This window comes from Capra hircus, chromosome 23 (assembly GCF_001704415.2).
Source record: "Capra hircus breed San Clemente chromosome 23, ASM170441v1, whole genome shotgun sequence".
Classification (NCBI taxonomy): domain Eukaryota; kingdom Metazoa; phylum Chordata; class Mammalia; order Artiodactyla; family Bovidae; genus Capra; species Capra hircus.
The window spans coordinates 37397665-37414937 of NC_030830.1; the positions used below are offsets into that span (position 1 = coordinate 37397665).

The 17273-nt window shown below is 51.4% G+C and overlaps 1 protein-coding gene across 1 annotated transcript; it reads left to right on the forward strand.

The window, feature by feature from the left end:
* Nucleotides 1661-16825, forward strand: CCDC167 (coiled-coil domain containing 167). The gene is made up of 4 exons (XM_005696281.3): nucleotides 1661-1761; nucleotides 14810-14904; nucleotides 15091-15143; nucleotides 16475-16825. Exons 1-4 carry the CDS (start codon nucleotides 1678-1680, stop codon nucleotides 16576-16578), a joined length of 336 nt encoding a protein of 111 aa, XP_005696338.3. The 5' UTR covers nucleotides 1661-1677; the 3' UTR covers nucleotides 16579-16825.

A 17273-nucleotide genomic window follows, 5' to 3' on the forward strand; every position in this document is an offset into this window, starting at 1 on the left:
AGAGATAACTGGTCAGAAAATAAGCTGCAATGCTGTTCTCATACTCTTTGACCCAATAATTCCACTTGTGCGAATTTATCTTAAAGAAATAATTCAGAAGGACAGAGCTATGTACACAAAGATATTTGCTTTAGCATAATTTGGTGGTAACAGCCTAGAAAATAATACAAGAAGATGCATTCGCTTGGTGGGAATATACCCCACTGCAAATGTTGATTTCAAAACATGGGGAAATGGGACTTCCCTGGTGGTCCACTGGTTAAGAATCCCCCTGCCAATGCAGCGGACACAGTGGGGGACGTGGGGGGAGGGACGGGTTTGACTCCTGGTCCAGGAAGATTCCACATGCCATGGGGCAACTAAACCCATGTGCCACAATTACTGAAGCCTACACACCCTGAAGCCCGTGCTCTGTAACAAGAGAAACCAACGCAATGAGAAGCCTGTGCACTGTAAGTAGAGAAAACCTGTGCTCAGCAACAAAGACCCAGTCTAGCCAAAAACGAATATAAATTAAAAAAAAATTTTTTTTAAGCTTTAAAAAAAGCACATTGGAAAATGTCTATTTCAAATATCTATTAATGAGTCACGATATAAACTTAATAGGTCTCCTGCCACTAGCTTTTTTCACTTGAACAGACTGGATTAGGAAATATTTGAGTGCATCATAGGTGATAAAAGTGTTTATCAGGGAACATTAGTTTTGGCTATATGGGTAACTGGGTTACCAGACAAAATTGGATCCCAGTCAGAGCATTTCAAAGGACATGGGTCTACAGCATACTGTATGGACAGGACTGAAAGTGAAAAGTGAAAGCCAGTCGATCGAGTCCAGCTCTTTGTAATCCCAAGAACTGTAGCCTGCCAGGTTCCTCCGTCCATGAGAGTTTCCAGGTAAGGGCGCTGGAGTAGGTTGCCAATTCCTTCTCCGGGGGACCTTCCAGACCCAGGGACTGAACCCGGGTCTCCTGCATTGCAGGCAAATTCTTAACCGTTTGAGCCACCAGGGAGGTACGATAGGACTACAACATCATAAAATATAATGTCTGAGACCAAGCCCGGACCAGAATACACGGAAACGAAGACAGGAACAGCACTGAGTGGCAGGATAAAGGAAGCTGCTTTTCATTTTAAGTCTTCTCTGACGTTTGTAGGCTGTCACAATAAAACAAGAAAAATAAGAACAAGAGGAAAAGGATGAATAACAACAGATCATTATCAGTTCCCAAAGGGCCAAGAGGCTCAAGATGGGGCTTCGAGGTGAGGCAGTGCTTCAGTATGGGTCTTGAAGGTCCTTCGTGAAGAAATGACAGAATTGAAGGGATGGGAGCCGGCTTCCTCAAACAGCGCAAAGTGGTCTCTAAAAGCTTGAAGGACACAGATGACAATGTGGTGAAAAAATAGCATCTCTTGTGCTGTAAAGCGGCTTTGGGTAAGGAAGGAAAGGGATAGCTCCACCCCTGGGCGGGACATCGTTCCTTCCGGACCAATCCAGGTACTCTCTCCCCACCGCCCTCTACGCTGAGGCCACAAAGAAGGGTTGCCCCTCACAAACATGGCCGTACCAAGATGGCCACGCCCCTCAGCTAGATAGTGACCGCCACTAGTCCCGCCTCCCGCCACCTCGGCGGCCAATGAGGGAGAAGCACGAGACTTTGCGCATGCGTGGCGCCACCAATGGGCGCGTCCAATAATGACTCCGGGAACCCGTCGAGTAACATGACTAAAAAGAAGCGGGAGAATCTGGGCGTCGCTTTAGAGGTGAGGGGAGAAACGGGGGCTACAGCACTTCGTGAACTTCTCCCTTTGGCGGGTGGTGGGTCGGCCGGGCTACTGGTTGGAGGAAGGAGTAAGGGGAGGAAATGAGGGCGACGTGGGTTTGGGAGAGGGACGCGAGGGTGAGACGGCCCGCTGGGAGAATCGAAGGTTGCAGAGCCCGAGGGGTCACGAGAGGTGGGAACAGAAGGTGAGGGGACTCCCAGGGGGGAAGAGACTCGCGGGTAAGGGGAGCCCCAAAGAGGGCGCAGTACGGAAATTTGGAGGCCCTGAGAGGAAACGTTTAAGTGAAAGGGGGAACCCAAAAGGGGCGGGTACTCGGAAGTGAGGGGGATCCCCAAGGGGTAGAAATCTGTAGATGAGGGGACCCCCGAAGGTGAGGGTCCCCATACTGTTTAATATATTACAGGTGGCCTGAGATGGGGAAGTTTTCTTCTGGGGGTACTGAAGCATGGAGCTTGAAAAGTACTTTGTGGGAATCTGTAGAGGATTCTGGAATGGTGTTCTCAAAGAGCTTACAAATAACTGCATAAGGAAAGGAAAGAAAATTGATGCCTATTGAGCAAGTTCTATTTGTAACTTTATTTGCATTCCTGGTTAATCCTCACTACAAGCCTGTGAGATTTTTACAGATGGGGAAACTGAAGTTTCAAGTAGAGCCGGAGTGGAAATGGTTGAGGTGCCCAAAATCAAGCACAGGTGGTTTGCCTTCTGCTGCACCTTGTTTCTCCGGTTTTATGGTTCCCTTAGATCACCCTTTCAGTGGTTGCAGGAAATATACTGGGTACTTGTCTTCTTGAACTTACTCCCAGTTCAGTGGTTCTCAGTCTTAAGAATGCATTAAGGATCATCTGTCTTGTTAAAAATGGGGAGTTGAATTCTCCCCCATCCCAGGTAATTCAGTAGAACTTGGTTGTGTATTCTTAACAAAGTATCTGTATTTTTAACAAGCTACATCCATGCTTAACGCAGGAGGTTTTAGTACCACCACTTGAGAAATACTGGCCTACTCGGTAGGGAACAAGGTTTGGTGGAATCTTCTTACATTGGGATGGCCACAAATTTCATTCGAGTGTTTCTGTAAGATGTTGTGGAAAAACACAAACAAACTTTGGGAAGACTGGGTTCAACCCCTGAGTCGGGAAGATCCGCTGGAGAAGGAAATGATGACTCACTCCAGTATTCTTGCCTGGAGAATTCCACGGACAGAGGAGCCTGGCGGGATACAGTCCGTGGGGTCGCAAAGTGTCAGACACAACTAAGCGACTAACGCACAATAAAATCGAATCTAGATGCTAAAATGACATGGCACTCTGAAATGGGAAGAGGCTAGACTTTATAGCCTGTATTAGGACATGACAAGCTGCTGTAACAGAAATCCCAAAATTCGGGGTTTTGTTTGTTTATAAAGGATCAGATAGTAAATGTTTTCGGCTTTATGGGCCATATGGTCTCTATTGCAACTACAGTTAACCCTCATTGTTCACAGATCACGTATTGTGCATTTCTCTGCTTGCTAAAATGTGCTTGTTACCCCCTAATCAATATTTGAAACGCTTCTGTAGTAATTACCAAACTGACTCAAAGCATTGAGATTTGATTCACCTGAGGCACACATGTCCAATTACGGTCAAACAAGGCAATAGTGTCTTTATTTTTCAACTCTTCTGTGAGCTCTGAACTAGTGTCCTTTTTCTGGTCTGTTTAGTACCAAGTTTCTCGCATTGTTGTGATTTTTGTTGGTGATTTTGCAGTTTAAAATAGCCCTCAAGTGTAGGGCTGAAGTGCTGTTTAGTCTTCCAAAGTGCAAGAAGGCTGAGACATGCCTTATGGAGAAAAATGTGTGTGTTAGATTAGGTTTCTCAGTCATAGTTATAGTGCTGTTGGATGTGAGTTCAATGTTAATTAAACAACAATATATATTTAATAAGGTCTCTTTAGACACAAGCACACAGGGTTTTGTATTGATCAGCTGATAAAAATATTGTGACCAGAGGCTCTCTGGAACCTAACTGGGTTCAGTATTTGCTAATTTTTTGTTGGCAACTTTATAGAACATAACTACCAAAATAATGAGACTCAACTATACTAAAAAATAACCAAAAACTATACTTAGCACAAAAAGCAGCCATAGGTGGTATGTAAATTAATGAGTGGTCCAATAAAACTTTATTTACAAAAGCAAGTCATACACCCAATAAAACTTTGATTTACAGAAACAAGTTGTGGACCGTATTTGACCCGCAGGCCATTGTTGGCCAACTCCTGGTCTAGGGCACCAGGGCAGTAGTGGTTCTACCATATTCCTTCGGTCTTGTGGTTCTGCTGTCCTCCAGGGCCTTGTTGTCACCTCATGAAGGAAGCTAGGTTGCGCCACACTGAAGTGTTCACTGACTGGAAAGACGGAGTGGAGGAAGCACACTCAGTGTCTTAAGAATACTGGGCCCAAAGTGCCCTCTCCCCACTGGCAAAGATTGCAGCTGAGATGCAAGGCCTGTAAGGGGTGGCTCATAAATACATTCATCACCTAGGAGACCATGTGCCCAACTAGGGCTCCATTTCTGTGGAAGAAGATGTAAGTGTATTTTACTGGACAGCCTGAGTCTCCTCAGCAGACTGCATCTTAGCTCACAGGGTAGCTCTGAGGATTAAATGAGAGAGAGTTTGTAAAGGAGCACTTGTGACACGCTGGATAATCAGTAAACAAGGCTTTCTTATCGGTGGCCATCCTTCCACAGTAACTAAGTTTGGACTTTATAGTTTCCTCATTGGTGACATGAAGGACTCGAACATCACCAGGGCTTGCAGACTCAGTGACTATGGTCCACATATAGATCATAGATGTCTTCTGTTTGTCTGATACGGGTTTTATTTATTATATACCTTTCCTTTTTTCATATTTATTTTTATTTACTTTCTTTGTTTTGGCTGCTTACTTGTGACAGCTGGGATCTTACTTTGGGTCTGTCTTTCGACAAGTGGATTTTTTTGTTGTTGTTGGAGCATGCAAACTCTTAGTTGCAGCGTGTGGGATCTAGTTCCCTGACCAAGGATGGAACCTGGGCCCCCTGTATTGGGAGCATGGATTCTTAGCCGCTGGACCACCAGGGAAGTCCCTGATGTGAATTTTAAAAGAGTTTTGATATGGTGATGTGCCTGCCCTCCTAGTGCCTTATACCAATCAGTTTTGCCCATTTTTTTTATTAACCTGTCAATGTCAATATAAGTATTTACGCTGGTCATCTTGATGATTAGGTTGCTTCTGTTTGGATATTCTAAGGTTTGAGCTCTGCAACTGTGCGCGTGAGAAAAAACTTGGCTTCTGGCTGTCTCCTCACCGTGCTCCTCCTTTGCCCCCTGCAGATCTGAGTATTGAATGTGCTCTGGTGTTCAGGAGCCGCAGATACTGTCCTGTTAAGAGTCATGTGCTCCGAGCCAATGAAGTGGTGATTTAATCAAAATGTTTGTTAATCTGACGAGTGCAGTAAAACCCCCACAAGTGAGTGATTTCAGCACCTGCAGACAGGCTCCACTTGCTGTAATGAAGCAATTACTGAGCAGGCAGCACTCCCCCTGAGGGCTGGCTTGGGCCAGCTGGACTGGACAGTCACCTCCCAGGACACCAAGGCATCTCTCACCCGCCCCAGCTTGTGGCTCCTTTGAAAGTCTTTTTATCCAACTCATGTGCCACCTTGTGAGATCTCAGATTTGGGGAAAAACTGGCTACCAAGTTTTATTCTGAATAACAAGAGAGAATTAGAATTCAGATGAGAAATCACCAGCTCTGGTACTGATTTTCAAATTGTGTGGAAGGAGGGAAAGATTGTATTTCCATCTAAACTGATAGAAGGATTCTGCTTGAGGGAAAGGTTGCATTTCAGTCTCAATGGATAGGATTTTGGCTCACGTAAAACCTGTTTGTTTTTTAATATCTGATAGTAATGACCTGTTATTTGGTCACTGTACTTTCCTGCCACAGCTGGACCATTCACCTTAGTGTCTTTAAATGTTTCAACAGTCTTAAGTTAACAGATGTGCAGTGTCTTGGCTGACATTTAGAGAGTTGGATCTGGGGCCCAGTACAAAAATCTATCAGTTTGGAAAACTTTTAAGCTACAAGTTACAGAAAACTGACCTCAGTGACCTAAAAAAACAAGAATACACTTTTTTCCCCCATCACAAGAAATTTGGAGAGAGAGGTAGCTACTGACTTCAGTTCAAAAGGTCAGCTATGTCAGGGCTGGTGTTTCTGCATTCTTAGCTGTTTCCTCTATTCACAAGATAGCTGCCATAGCCCCAGTCATCATATTCAACTTTAAGTCAGGGAGAACAAGAAAAAGGAACTATAACACTCTTTGTCCTTTTCATCAGTGAAGCATAAGCTCTCTTGGGAGTCTCCCAGCTGACTTCTGGATCTGCTCATTGCTTAGATCTGGAACGTGACCATTTCTGGCTGCCCTGAGGCCGGAAAAGTATCTTTGAGCTTTTCTAACTTCTGTGGTGGCATGCAAAGGATGAGGGGCTGGGAGTCAATGTTGTGTTGACCAACTAGAGGGAATAAAAGTGAGTGGTAGTCATTTAAAATTCACTGGAATTCTCATCAGAGAGAGAGGCCAGGATCAGTGATGGTGAAAGACAGTGGTAGGATGAGAGGAAACATTGACCAAGGCGGGATGAGCCCCAGGAGGAGGGGATCCTGGACACTTGTGTTTGTGCGCCGTCAGCCCCCGCTGTGAACTCCCTGAGGGCAGTGAGAGGCAGCAGCACTGCGTGTGGATGAAGACTGTCTCGGTTCTGGAACAGGAACCTACCAACTTGCTAAGACAAAGGTTAGAAGCAGCCTAGTGGGCCATCAATAAATATTTACTGAATCGGCCTTGGAAAGCTAGAGGAGGCATTGAACCCTCACCTCTTGACTTCTGGGCCCAGTTGACTGGTTCGTCGGTCAGAGGTCAGGAGGCCACAGTGGAGCAGGCATCTGGACACCGCCTTGCTGGCTGCTGCTGGGAGAAAGGCTTGAGGCCTGTGGACACAGTTCAAGGGCAACTGACCATTAAATAAGCCTCACCTGCTGCCAGGCACAAGCGACAGGTCGCCATTGGGCAGGTGATTTCTCTTGGGCAGCCTGTGTCTGGCTCCACTCCACTTGACGGGGGTCAGGAGACTAAAACCTCATTACCTAACACGGCTGGATGTCAGCGTGTGTGGAGTGGCTGTTTGCCAGCATCTTAATTAATGAATTCATAAGGCGCGGGGTGGATGCCAATTCTTAAAAAGGGCTCTGAGCCTTTCAATGATGAAGAGGCTTTTGCTAATTTATCAAAAATTATATATTGGGGGAAAGAAGAGAAAACAAAGCTCAGGTGTTCTGGTCCAGGGACGACTGAAGGCTCCAGGCGCAGACTGACATGGATCTGCTTGTGAGCTGCTCAAAGGCCAGGGGGGTCTCAGAAGGCTTCAGAGCGCGTGAGGGCTTCAGCCCGGCCCCCAAGTTTCTGACCTGGGGCAGGGAGTGACTCTCCAGAGAAATGACAAGCCCCTTAGCTCTCTGCTTTTCCTGAAACTGTTCATTGATTAAAAAACTGGGTGGGTTTGCTGTCGTCTGCCCAGCCTAGCAGAGAAACTTCTGATGATTTGGGAGCCATGGTGGAGGTTTTTGTTTTCTTCCTCCACAGAAAAACATCCCTTAGGGGCTATCAGGGTAATCCGTCCTCTGGGGTTTGAGGCTGGTCCCCTGGAAAATCAGGGCCCATGACGCTCATGTGAGTTGGCTGTGTGGCTTCAAGGCCCCAGATGGGAAGCTGGAGACCATCTGGGCTGGCGGGCTGGCTTCTGTCCCCATCGTAATAAATGTCCTGGGGCTTCCCTGACATGTGAGAATGAGTGGGTTTCCAGAAATCCAATTCGCAGACTGCTGGGGCTAGAGATGAAACAGTTGACCCCACTCTTCGGGCTGTGGATTGTTAACAAGTAAGAAGAAAGGCTATGGGGAAAGAAGAGGTTTTCAGGCCCAACCAGCCCACCTTTTTCCTTCTCAGACACGTATTCGTTCTGTGTGCTTTGTCAGGTGCTTTGGCAGCATAGGTCATCTGGGGGAGGGTGCCTGGGATGTCTGAAGCTCAGAGTTGGAAGGTAATAATTGCCTTCAGTGTGAGGACACGCTAGGCTCCCATCTCACTGTCTCCAGACAAACAGATTTCAGTCAGGTTCTTCCCTCACAGCGAGTATCTGTTATGTGGACAGAAACCAAGCAAAGCCCTTGTACAAGATTATTCAGAGCAGAGAATCTGTTAAAGCCAGATCAACAAGCTTAGATGGGCTTCAACTGGGATGTGTAATGATTTTGTTCCACAGAACCCTTCTTTGTCATGAATGTTTTCATGAGGGATTTGGGTGAAAGAGCTTGAAGTGGTGGAAAGAGCATGAGCTCTGAAGCAGAAAAACACCAATTCAGACCCCAGTTCTGCGACTTCCCAGTGCTGTGACCTAAATCCGTTCGCATGAACGTGCAGGAGTTTTCTCCTCTGTACAAAGGGGAAGGTCCCTTTCTCGCAGCGTTGATGCAGGCAGTGGGGAGCATGCGGGAAGCCGCCCACAGGCTGGCCCAGGGCGTAAGTGGAGGTTTCGCCTACGAGCTGAAAGTGGCTACAGGCTGGTGGCTCACAGCGCTGACTCCCACCACCACCCCCTCGGGTACCGGCTGTGTGACCCTGGACAGGTTACTCCATGCCCGTGGCCCAGGTTTCCTCATCCGCAGTATGTGGACACTGACACTTCTCACCGCCCAGGGTTGTCGTGAGCATCCTGTGAGGGAGCCATGTGAGGCGTTTAGAGCAGTGCCTGCTCCCAGAGTGCTGGCTGCTACCAGTATTACTGTGGACCCTAGGCTTCCAGAGGCTGCTCTGACCGGCACGCTGCCATCCAGACACGTGTAAGGCCATGATTTGACTTGGGCTCGGGTCCCTTGACAGCACGCTCATTGTTAGGTCTCGGTGCAGGAAGGATCTGGCCAGGCCAGTGCAGGATATGCCCCGTGACCGCTGCTTGACCCTTAACTCATTCTCAGCCCCTTGTCACTTAGAGCCCAGAAGCTCCCAAGAGCAAGGCCGGCAAGACTGGAAACGACTTCCTAAACTGGAAAGCACAGTGGCTTGCCTGGCAGCGCCAAGCCCCAAGTGTGCCTCTGCCCTTTTCCAGAAGAAAGTCTGGCCCTAGACAGTGGCTTCTTAGGAAGTGGGCGGGGGCCACCTCCTGGGCTGTCAGGATGCTTCTGGGAGCACCATTCAGCACCTTCAGTAGGAGAGTCTTCAGTGGGAGAGCCACAGCCTACAGCTCGTGCTTGTTGGCAGATCTGGAAATGGCCGCCCACGGGCTTGGCCTGACCAGGATGCTGAGTGCTTATCCTTCCCTGCCCCGAAAGGGGCCACTTCAGTACCAGGAGGCTCCACACTCCTGAAAAGATGCCCCCTGGGGATTCTGGGAGAATTTTACAGTTTCTCTTAACACAGTGGTTTTATGGCATATAGGACCCCGGGGAGATTTCCCTAAAGCTGTGAGGATAGGGTGTTATTCCCCAAGTCAGGCGGCAGAGGTGGTTTTGCTTAATACTGAACTGCCTGCAGGGAGCCCAGAGCTGCTTCTGACAGAGGGGCCCTGGCCCCAATGCCGGCCAGCAGGAGCAGTGGCCTCACTTGGCTGGGGCCGGGGCCTCTTCTGACCTTAGCGTCAGTCTGCCTTCAGAACCCCGAGATCTGCTGCAGGAAACACCCCCGCCTCGGGGGAGAATCCTTGGTCTTACAGTTCTCACTGAGCCTGATCCTCTGCCCACTGCCCAGCCTCCAATCCCCCAGCCCAAGCTTGGGTGAGAAGGGCGGCAGTTCCCGCTCTGACTGTGGAGGAATCCCTCGTGGGCCTTTCTGGTTAAAGTATTGAGTTGGCCAGAAAATTCGTTCAGATCTTTTCATACGATGGTATAGAAAACCCTGAGCAAACTTTTTGGCCAACACAATATAGACTTTCTGGCTCCCGTCTCCAGGACCTCCCCCAGGGCCCTCAGCTCCCCACTCCTTGAGAGAGGCTCCCTGCCTTTCTCCTCCTCCCTTCTTCCCCACCGCGGCTCAGACTGGCAGTCTCCATGGGCAGGTTTTAGCCACTGCTGGTCTTGGGGTCGAGAGCAGACTTTACTCTCAGGACAGGCTGCCTGTTCACCACCTGTTTCCCGGCCCCCTGAGCTGCTTGCACACAAGTTTACACAACACCTAGCGGGTGCTTGGCTCTGTGTGGCGTGCCAGAAGGCAAACAGTGGTGTGGAGCTCACACCACGGCCTTACTAATCCCTCGGGCCCCTGTGCAGCCGTGCTTCGCCTACTGACTGAGACACACTGTTCTGTTCCCCTGTAGTAAAACAGACACTTGGTCTTCTGAGTATAAATGTAATGCGTGGACACTTCTCTCGTCCGTGTTACTGCCCGCCGGGGGCATCCACTCTCTACTCCCACACAACCTGAATGAGGGCCTGCCTCAGTGCCCACCCTAGCTGTCACTGTACCTGTGAGAGGCACAGCCAGCAGACCGCTCCAGGGAAGTCCTACAACTGAACCAGTGGGGCAGCCACGCTCCTCCTGCCGAATGCCTCCTTTCTAGCCTGTTGGGCAGGAGTCCCGGCAGCCTCCCTGGCCTCCAGAGTGTTATCTTCCCTTCCCGTCAGAGTTGGTCAGATCTCTGATGGAGCCTCTTTGTACCTGAAGTCCTGGGCTTTGCATTCCTGTCCCCAGTTTAGCTGAGCACCCGGCCCCAGAAAGCCGCAGCTTCAGGGAACCTGGGCGCCAGCTGCCAGCCCCCACCTGCTGTTCCGCATCTTCTCAGATGCACGCTGGGGCTCAGACCATACTTGAGTCTGTTCTGACTCTAGCCGCTGCCCTTGGCCTCTTGACCTCTGCTTCCACCAGGCCCAACCTTTACAACATGGCACTGGCTCCAGACCACCCCAGGTTCATCCCAGGGCAGGGTCATAAAGTCCCCAGTGTGCCGCGTCCCAAGCCGGCTGGGGAGGCTGGTCTGGAGGCATGACTGTTCTGATGGCCGACCCTGTAGGCCCTGCTGACCCTCCATGGACAGGACGGCCGTACCTGAGCCGAGGGGCTCCCCTCATGCTGCTACCAGCCAGTGACCAACGGGGAGTTCGCTCTATTTCACACCCCCGTTTCTTGCTCCGCTTACTCTTTCCACAAATTAACTCAATTTTCTTTTTATTCCCTAAAGATCTAGTTGAAAACCATTCTCTAATAATGATAGCAAACACTTGTTAAACCTTCACTGTGTGTGTGAGGCACTGTTCTAATATTAATACCTTACATATATTGCTTTGTATCATCTCCACAACTCTTGGAAATAGGAAACATTATTACCTTTGTTTTACACTCGAGTAAACTGAGGCACAGAATTAAGGAAGTCACCTAGACACACAGCAGGTGACTGGCAGGCTAAGTCACCAGATTACAGCCCATACTCCCTGTTACCACACTTCTCAGAAACTACAGCTTCAGGTCTCTGGGCACTTGGTCTTCCAACTGCTTGCCCAGCTCTGACCCTTATGCTTCCAGAATCTTCTTGACATTTGTCTCCTTATTCTGGTCCTAACCCATGTTTTCTCTCCTGGTCCTGGCTGTCCTGTCCTCTGTTGCCTTCAGCCTGGTGGCAGAGAGGAGGCTGATCGAAGACTATAGATTTGTTTGGGGGAATCTGCGAAGTGTGTTCCCTATGTGCTTGTCATTGTTGAGTGAAAAGCCAACTAGAGGCTTATTTTAGGACTGCTTCCTGGGTGCTCACCCATATTTCAGGTTCCATCTTGCTGGGCTAGCTCTGCTCTGTGGCCATCACTCCCTGACCCCAGTCACAACTTAAAAGATGCATCTTGACCTTTCCTCCCTGCCTGATCAGCAGCCAGTAGGTCACCAGAAAATTTATTTTTGCCTCTACTTACTGGGTCTTCGTTGCAGTGAGCAAGGGCTACTCTTTGTTTCGATGTGCCGGCTTCTTATTGCGGTGGCTTAGTTGCCCCATGTCACGTGGAATCTTCCCAGACCAGGGATTGAACACATGTCCCTGCATTGGCAGGCAGATTCTTAATCACTGGACCACTAGGGAAGTCCCTAGGTCACTAGAACTTTTGCACCCAGTATTATGGCTGCTTGAGAACCAGCTTCTGCTTCAGCAAGTGCTGCAGGGTGTTGGACTGCGGGGGGGCCACCTTCTGAGGATGGGTCTGTGGCCTGCTGAAGAGTCTCCCGACAGTCCAGACTGCCCTCACTCTGCCCACAGCAGACAGCTGGGTTTAAAGGATTTGATGTTTAGAAGGGAATCAGAGAGAGCTGCAGCAGGCCATAAATATTCATGGAGGGAAGTTAGAACTTGAGTCCCTAAAACCTTGATTTGTGTTAGTCTGTTTATGTTCATTAAAAAGTGGTAAGTGAAAGTGGGGTATTCACGGAACTGCAGATAAATTGGGCTCGTTCAGATAAAGGCCTCCAGCTGCCAGTTCCACAGGCCCTGCCTGGAGCGTGACAGCAGACTGGCACGCCCACTTGCAGTTTGCCAACCTCAATTTAAAGATTTTACTTAGCATGATGAGTTCCTGGCCCCCGGTAGCCTTGTAGAGGTGTTTAGGGATGGAAAGCCCCGAAATTCCTCCACAGAATGACATGCAAACCAGGGCCTGGCCAAAGGGTGGCAGGGAGAAATGTAACCTAGCAGTAATACTTGCATGGGGTGGTCCACAAAGTATATAATCCACGTGCATGTACCACCGCTTCTCCTAGCTTCTCTCCGCTTCTGTGGGCATGAGGGGAGAGTTTCAGACGCCATGTGCTAAATGAGGCCTAGCCCCACTCATTCCTCCATGGCTACAAACACGGACTGCAGTAGGCCATGCCTTATAGTGGCCACAGAGAGGGGACAGATGGCCACCATGCCTTCTAGGGCAGGCGCTACAGTCAGGCTTCCTTAGAGGCCAGCATCACACACGTAAGTGGAGTGGGTTGATCTAGGCAAGACGTGACCCTGGGTTGCAGATTTGTATCATCTACCCAAGGGGCTCCCGGAGTTTGGCAAGATGAGGTTTGGACTCCCACAGCTGGATGACATAATATGCGCTTGGCTTCATGAGAGAAGGATTGGCTAATCTGCCCAGGGAAGGAGGCAACACCTCTCCAGCCAAGGGCCGCAGAAAAGGCCTCATGGAGGAGAGAGCGCAGCAAGAATTAAGCTTTGTGTGGGGCCCAGCATAGAATTTGGTGCCTTGATTTTGCTTTCTGCACCAGGAAATGGAAACCACAAGTCTCAGGGCCTGAGGGGCAGCTGTGTGTGTTGGGGGTGCTGCTGTGAAGTGCAGGCCTCGCAGTGGCCTGTCACCTGTTCCTCCTGGCTCCATCTCCACTAACCTTCACATCAGGCTGTTTCCATTCCCTGAGCCTGGCTCCCTGGCGCTGGTGTCCCTACAGCACAGGTTCAGGGCGGCCTTTGGCCTCCCCAGGCACAGGCCCCATCTCCTGGCTAGGGCTGTTCCAGGATGGCCCTCCCTTTGGAACCCACTAGCAGGAAATGACGCAATTAACCAAGCAGTTAATGACACAGTTAACTCAAGGCTCTGCAGTGGCTCCCGCCCACAACGCCCTGCTTCCAGAGCTGGAGTCGGCGGCAGCGGGGCCTGCAGGGAAGGGGGTAGGTGGTGTGTGATTTGGGCTGAGCGTTGGGACGAGGGAAAGAGGCTGACCCAGAAGGACCGGGGTGGGTGCGGGCCAGGAGGGGCTGAAGGCCCAGTCTTCAAGGGAAACTCTGACACTGTCCCCAGAACACCAGGAATGCTGGGATTGGTCTGTGCAGTAATTGATTTCCGTCTGTACAGGGGCCACTCCAGAAAGGGCTGGAGCAGAGCTGGCTGAGACCTTCAAGGAGAGGGGCGTTCTACCCTGACTTCTCAGTAAAGTCCTCCCATCTGGGGGACCCATTCTCCCATTTGTGAAATTGACGCGGTTACTTGCTATCCCTCCCAGGGTTGTGGTAACAGTGAGTGAGGTCATACGGAAGATCAAGCATGAGCTGGACCCAGGGCACTGTTCAGTCAGCTGCTGTGAGGGACACAGGGCCCCTGAATTCCCACCCACTGCAGTCTGGGCTCCACCAGCAGGGCAGAGGCGCAAGAAGCAACAGGCCCAGACCCAAAGAGGTGTGGCTAACAAGACACCTGGAGACAGATGGACACAGGTGAACTCTGAAAGCCAAACGCGTGACACCAGGACCGTGGACGACCCAATCTAGTATTTCATAAAGCATCTCCCTGTAATTCAGATGATTTCCCCAAGAACACATCTCTGAAACTAGAATCAAAATAAATGGGAGAACTGGCACCTTTGGCATGTAGTCTTTCAGGAGCTTAGCTATTTTACTGCACACGTCACAGCTACCTTGATGCCGGTCAATGCTTTTGCACAAAAGCCAAGTCAGAAACTTTTGATCTGTACTTTCAATAATTTTTATTGAATCTCATGCGAAAATGTGTATTATTACAACTTGGGTTACTTTAAAATGAAGTGTACCAATGTGAAGAAATGCCTCTGCTTTTTGGCCCCTAGATGTCTAATCGCGCATGGAGTGCTTTGGGACTGCCCGTATCACCTCATTCATTCTAGGCGCCGCCTGTGTAGCAGAACCTGCCACATTCAGGGCTCTGGTTGTTCCTGCTGTGGGGCCCAACTGGGGACACAGCTGACTGAAGGGCTGCTGCTGTCTGCCCCATCCCGTTTGGCCTGGTGGGTCAGGGCAGCTCGGAGACCCTGAGCAACACTCACAGGTGTCTCCAGCTGGGCTCAGGCTGTACCACGTGGACGCAGAGGACAGCAAAGCATGGACTCGGGGTGTGGATGCTGTCCTAAGACTCCGAGAGACTCCTTCCTCCTCATCCCAGGATCCCAGCTGTCTTGAAAACTGGAAGACTCTGCCACCCATCTCTATCTGCTAGGTGTGCTGTGTTTTTCAGATTGATGGGCTGGAGAAGAAGCTGTCACAATGTCGGAGAGATCTGGAGGTGGTGAACTCCAGGCTCTGTGGGGCGGAGCTGAGCTCAGAGGCCAGGTGATGCCCCTCCCCACGGCCTCCACCCTTTCGTATCTGTCCCTGGGTCCTGACCTTCACATTCCACCCCTCCCCCTGCCTCCAGAGACCTGGGCCCTTGTTCCTCTTGTCCATCCTGCCGTGGCGCGCCTGCTGCTCCTTAGGTGGGAAAAGCGCTTGAGCTGTTTTGACCTTCCCCCCTCACAGGAGGTCTCTGGAGAAGGAGAAAAGCAGCCTGATGAACAAAGCCTCCAACTATGGTAAGAAAGCTCCTTCCCACTGCCAGCCCCGCCCTCCAGTCCCAGGATCAGCAATGGGCAGACAGCCTAGGGAGCCCACAAAGTGATGGGGGTCAAGGGTGCACTTCAGGAGAGGGCCAGCCCTCAGGACCCCACTGAAGGCCCAGCAGCCTAGGAGAGGAGCAGGGTTGCTCTTCTGTTCCAAGGGAGATGGAGAGGCCAGAGGGTCTGTTCTTTCCCTAGGATGGAGGGGGTGGCTGTAGCCGGGTTGAGATCCCTCTCACTCCCCTGACTTGGGAAGCCTGTTCTGGCCCTCTCCTTGCAGACCTCCATTCCCTCCCAGGAAAACCTTGCAATGGGAAAGATGGTAGGGTCTTTGGGGCCCAGGAGGGACAATGAGCCTTCCACATGGGTGCTGTGAAGGGCTGCTGTGGGTGGGGCAATGCTGCCACCTTCTGGGTGCCGGGCGCCGAGCCAGGGGGAGCCCACACCCGGCTCAGAGCTGGAGGGTGGCCGCTGCCCCCCACCACCCCACTGTCGCCCTGCCCAGTGGCCTGGGAGGTAAAGGGTCTGCAGAGGCTCCTCGGGCTCTGTTCTAGTCACCCTGGGGGGCCAGACCTGGCCCAGAATCAGCCCTAGAATAGTTATACGGCGGGGGAGTTTGAATCGGCACTATAAGCACAGTGCGTGTCACATACCCCTGCCTGGGTCCTGTCTGGCCTGCCCAAGGCTGGTTTGCACATGTCCCCACTCCCTCACACAGGGAGAAATGAGACCTCAGTTTGCCCCTCAAAGCTGGCGGTTTTCACACAAAATTGTAGCATTTATCACTCAGTTTAGCCCTCAGAGTACCAGCCACCTCTGTGTCATGAATGGACACAGCGTGGCTGTGGAACAGCTGGGCTGGCGTCCTCCTGAGGCAGCCTGACCACCCCGTGAGCACAGACGGCCTCCTCTCACCATCACTAGTTCCTGCTTAGCTGGGCATCCAGCAGGGGGCAGACTGAAGCACTGCTTGTGTGGCCCTACTTTGTGCCTGCTCCCTAAGGAGGGCCCAGCTGCCCTCAGTCTCTGCTTGACCGGATGAGACGCCCCGGAGGGAGGGGCGCCACGGGGCCACTCAGGGACGAGCCGGGGGACCCTTCTGGGGAGGCCACGCCGCCACCTCGCTGGGCTTCCAGGTGTGGCCCTTTTGGTGGCTCTCCCACACATGCTGTCTTCAGCTGCATTTGGAGAGAGACGGTTGAGCCACATTGGGGGTTGGGGCTTTTTTGGGCCCAGCACCTATAGCCAGAAGGTTGTGAGGATCTGTGCAGATCGAGGACACCTGTCCACCACCCCTTTCCTCCCAGAGAAGGAGCTAAAGTTGCTTCGGCAGGAGAACCGCAAGAACATGCTGCTGTCTGTGGCCATCTTCCTCCTGCTGACGGTCATCTACGCCTACTGGGCCCTGTGAGGCTGCGATTTCTCCGGTCAACCCTGGCTTCCCCTCAGCTCCGTGATCATAGCCAAGCAGGCCCTTGAGCCTCGAGAGGACCAAGGTACAAGGGCTGTTTCTCCCTGACCCAGACATTGGAGCAGGGCTTCCTGCTGGCCTGGCCCCTCTTGCCTCCCATTCCCGCTGTGGGGCTTGGGGCTCCAGAAGGACTTTGTGCTGGCTTGGCCCAGGAGAAAGGCAATAAAGAACCTGTGTGCCGAGAAAATGTCATGACCCAATGGCAGTGGGGTGGCATTCAGGATTCAAGGGAGGAGAGGGGCTGTGAAGGTGAGCCCCCACCCCAGGTGGGGAATAAGGCGGTGACAAAGCACCTGCTCAGGCAGAGCCGAAGTGGGAGCACATCAAGAGCTTGGGCTGCTGGGCGGAGGCCGACCTGACACCACTTGTCCCTGTGCCCCCCAGATGCGGTCTGGCACCCCAGTTGGTGCCTGCCTGTGATCACAGCAGCAGAAGTGCAGCCTGGGTGCTGAAGGGCAACCTGGGGACTCGTGCTTGTGTGGTGGTCCCCCTGGAGGGCAGTTAACCCATTCTCTTCAAGAGGCAGCAGGCCTGGGGAGGCATTGCAGGGCCAGTGGGCAGCCGGGGCCACGCTCACGACCGGACAGGCTCCCGGTGAGGGGCCAGGAAACCTGGCGGAGTTCGCAGGAGGGGCA

What these genes read in the sequence shown, in the direction of transcription:
- CCDC167 (XM_005696281.3), top strand. Translation starts at nt 1,678, where the DNA reads ATGGGCGCGTCCAATAATGACTCCGGGAACCCGTCGAGTAACATGACT. An exon ending in GAGCTGAGCTCAGAGGCCAG is followed by an intron (nt 14,905 to 15,090) that starts GTGATGCCCCTC and finishes CCCCCCTCACAG; the next exon opens with GAGGTCTCTGGAGAAGGAGA. An exon ending in GAACAAAGCCTCCAACTATG is followed by an intron (nt 15,144 to 16,474) that starts GTAAGAAAGCTC and finishes CTTTCCTCCCAG; the next exon opens with AGAAGGAGCTAAAGTTGCTT.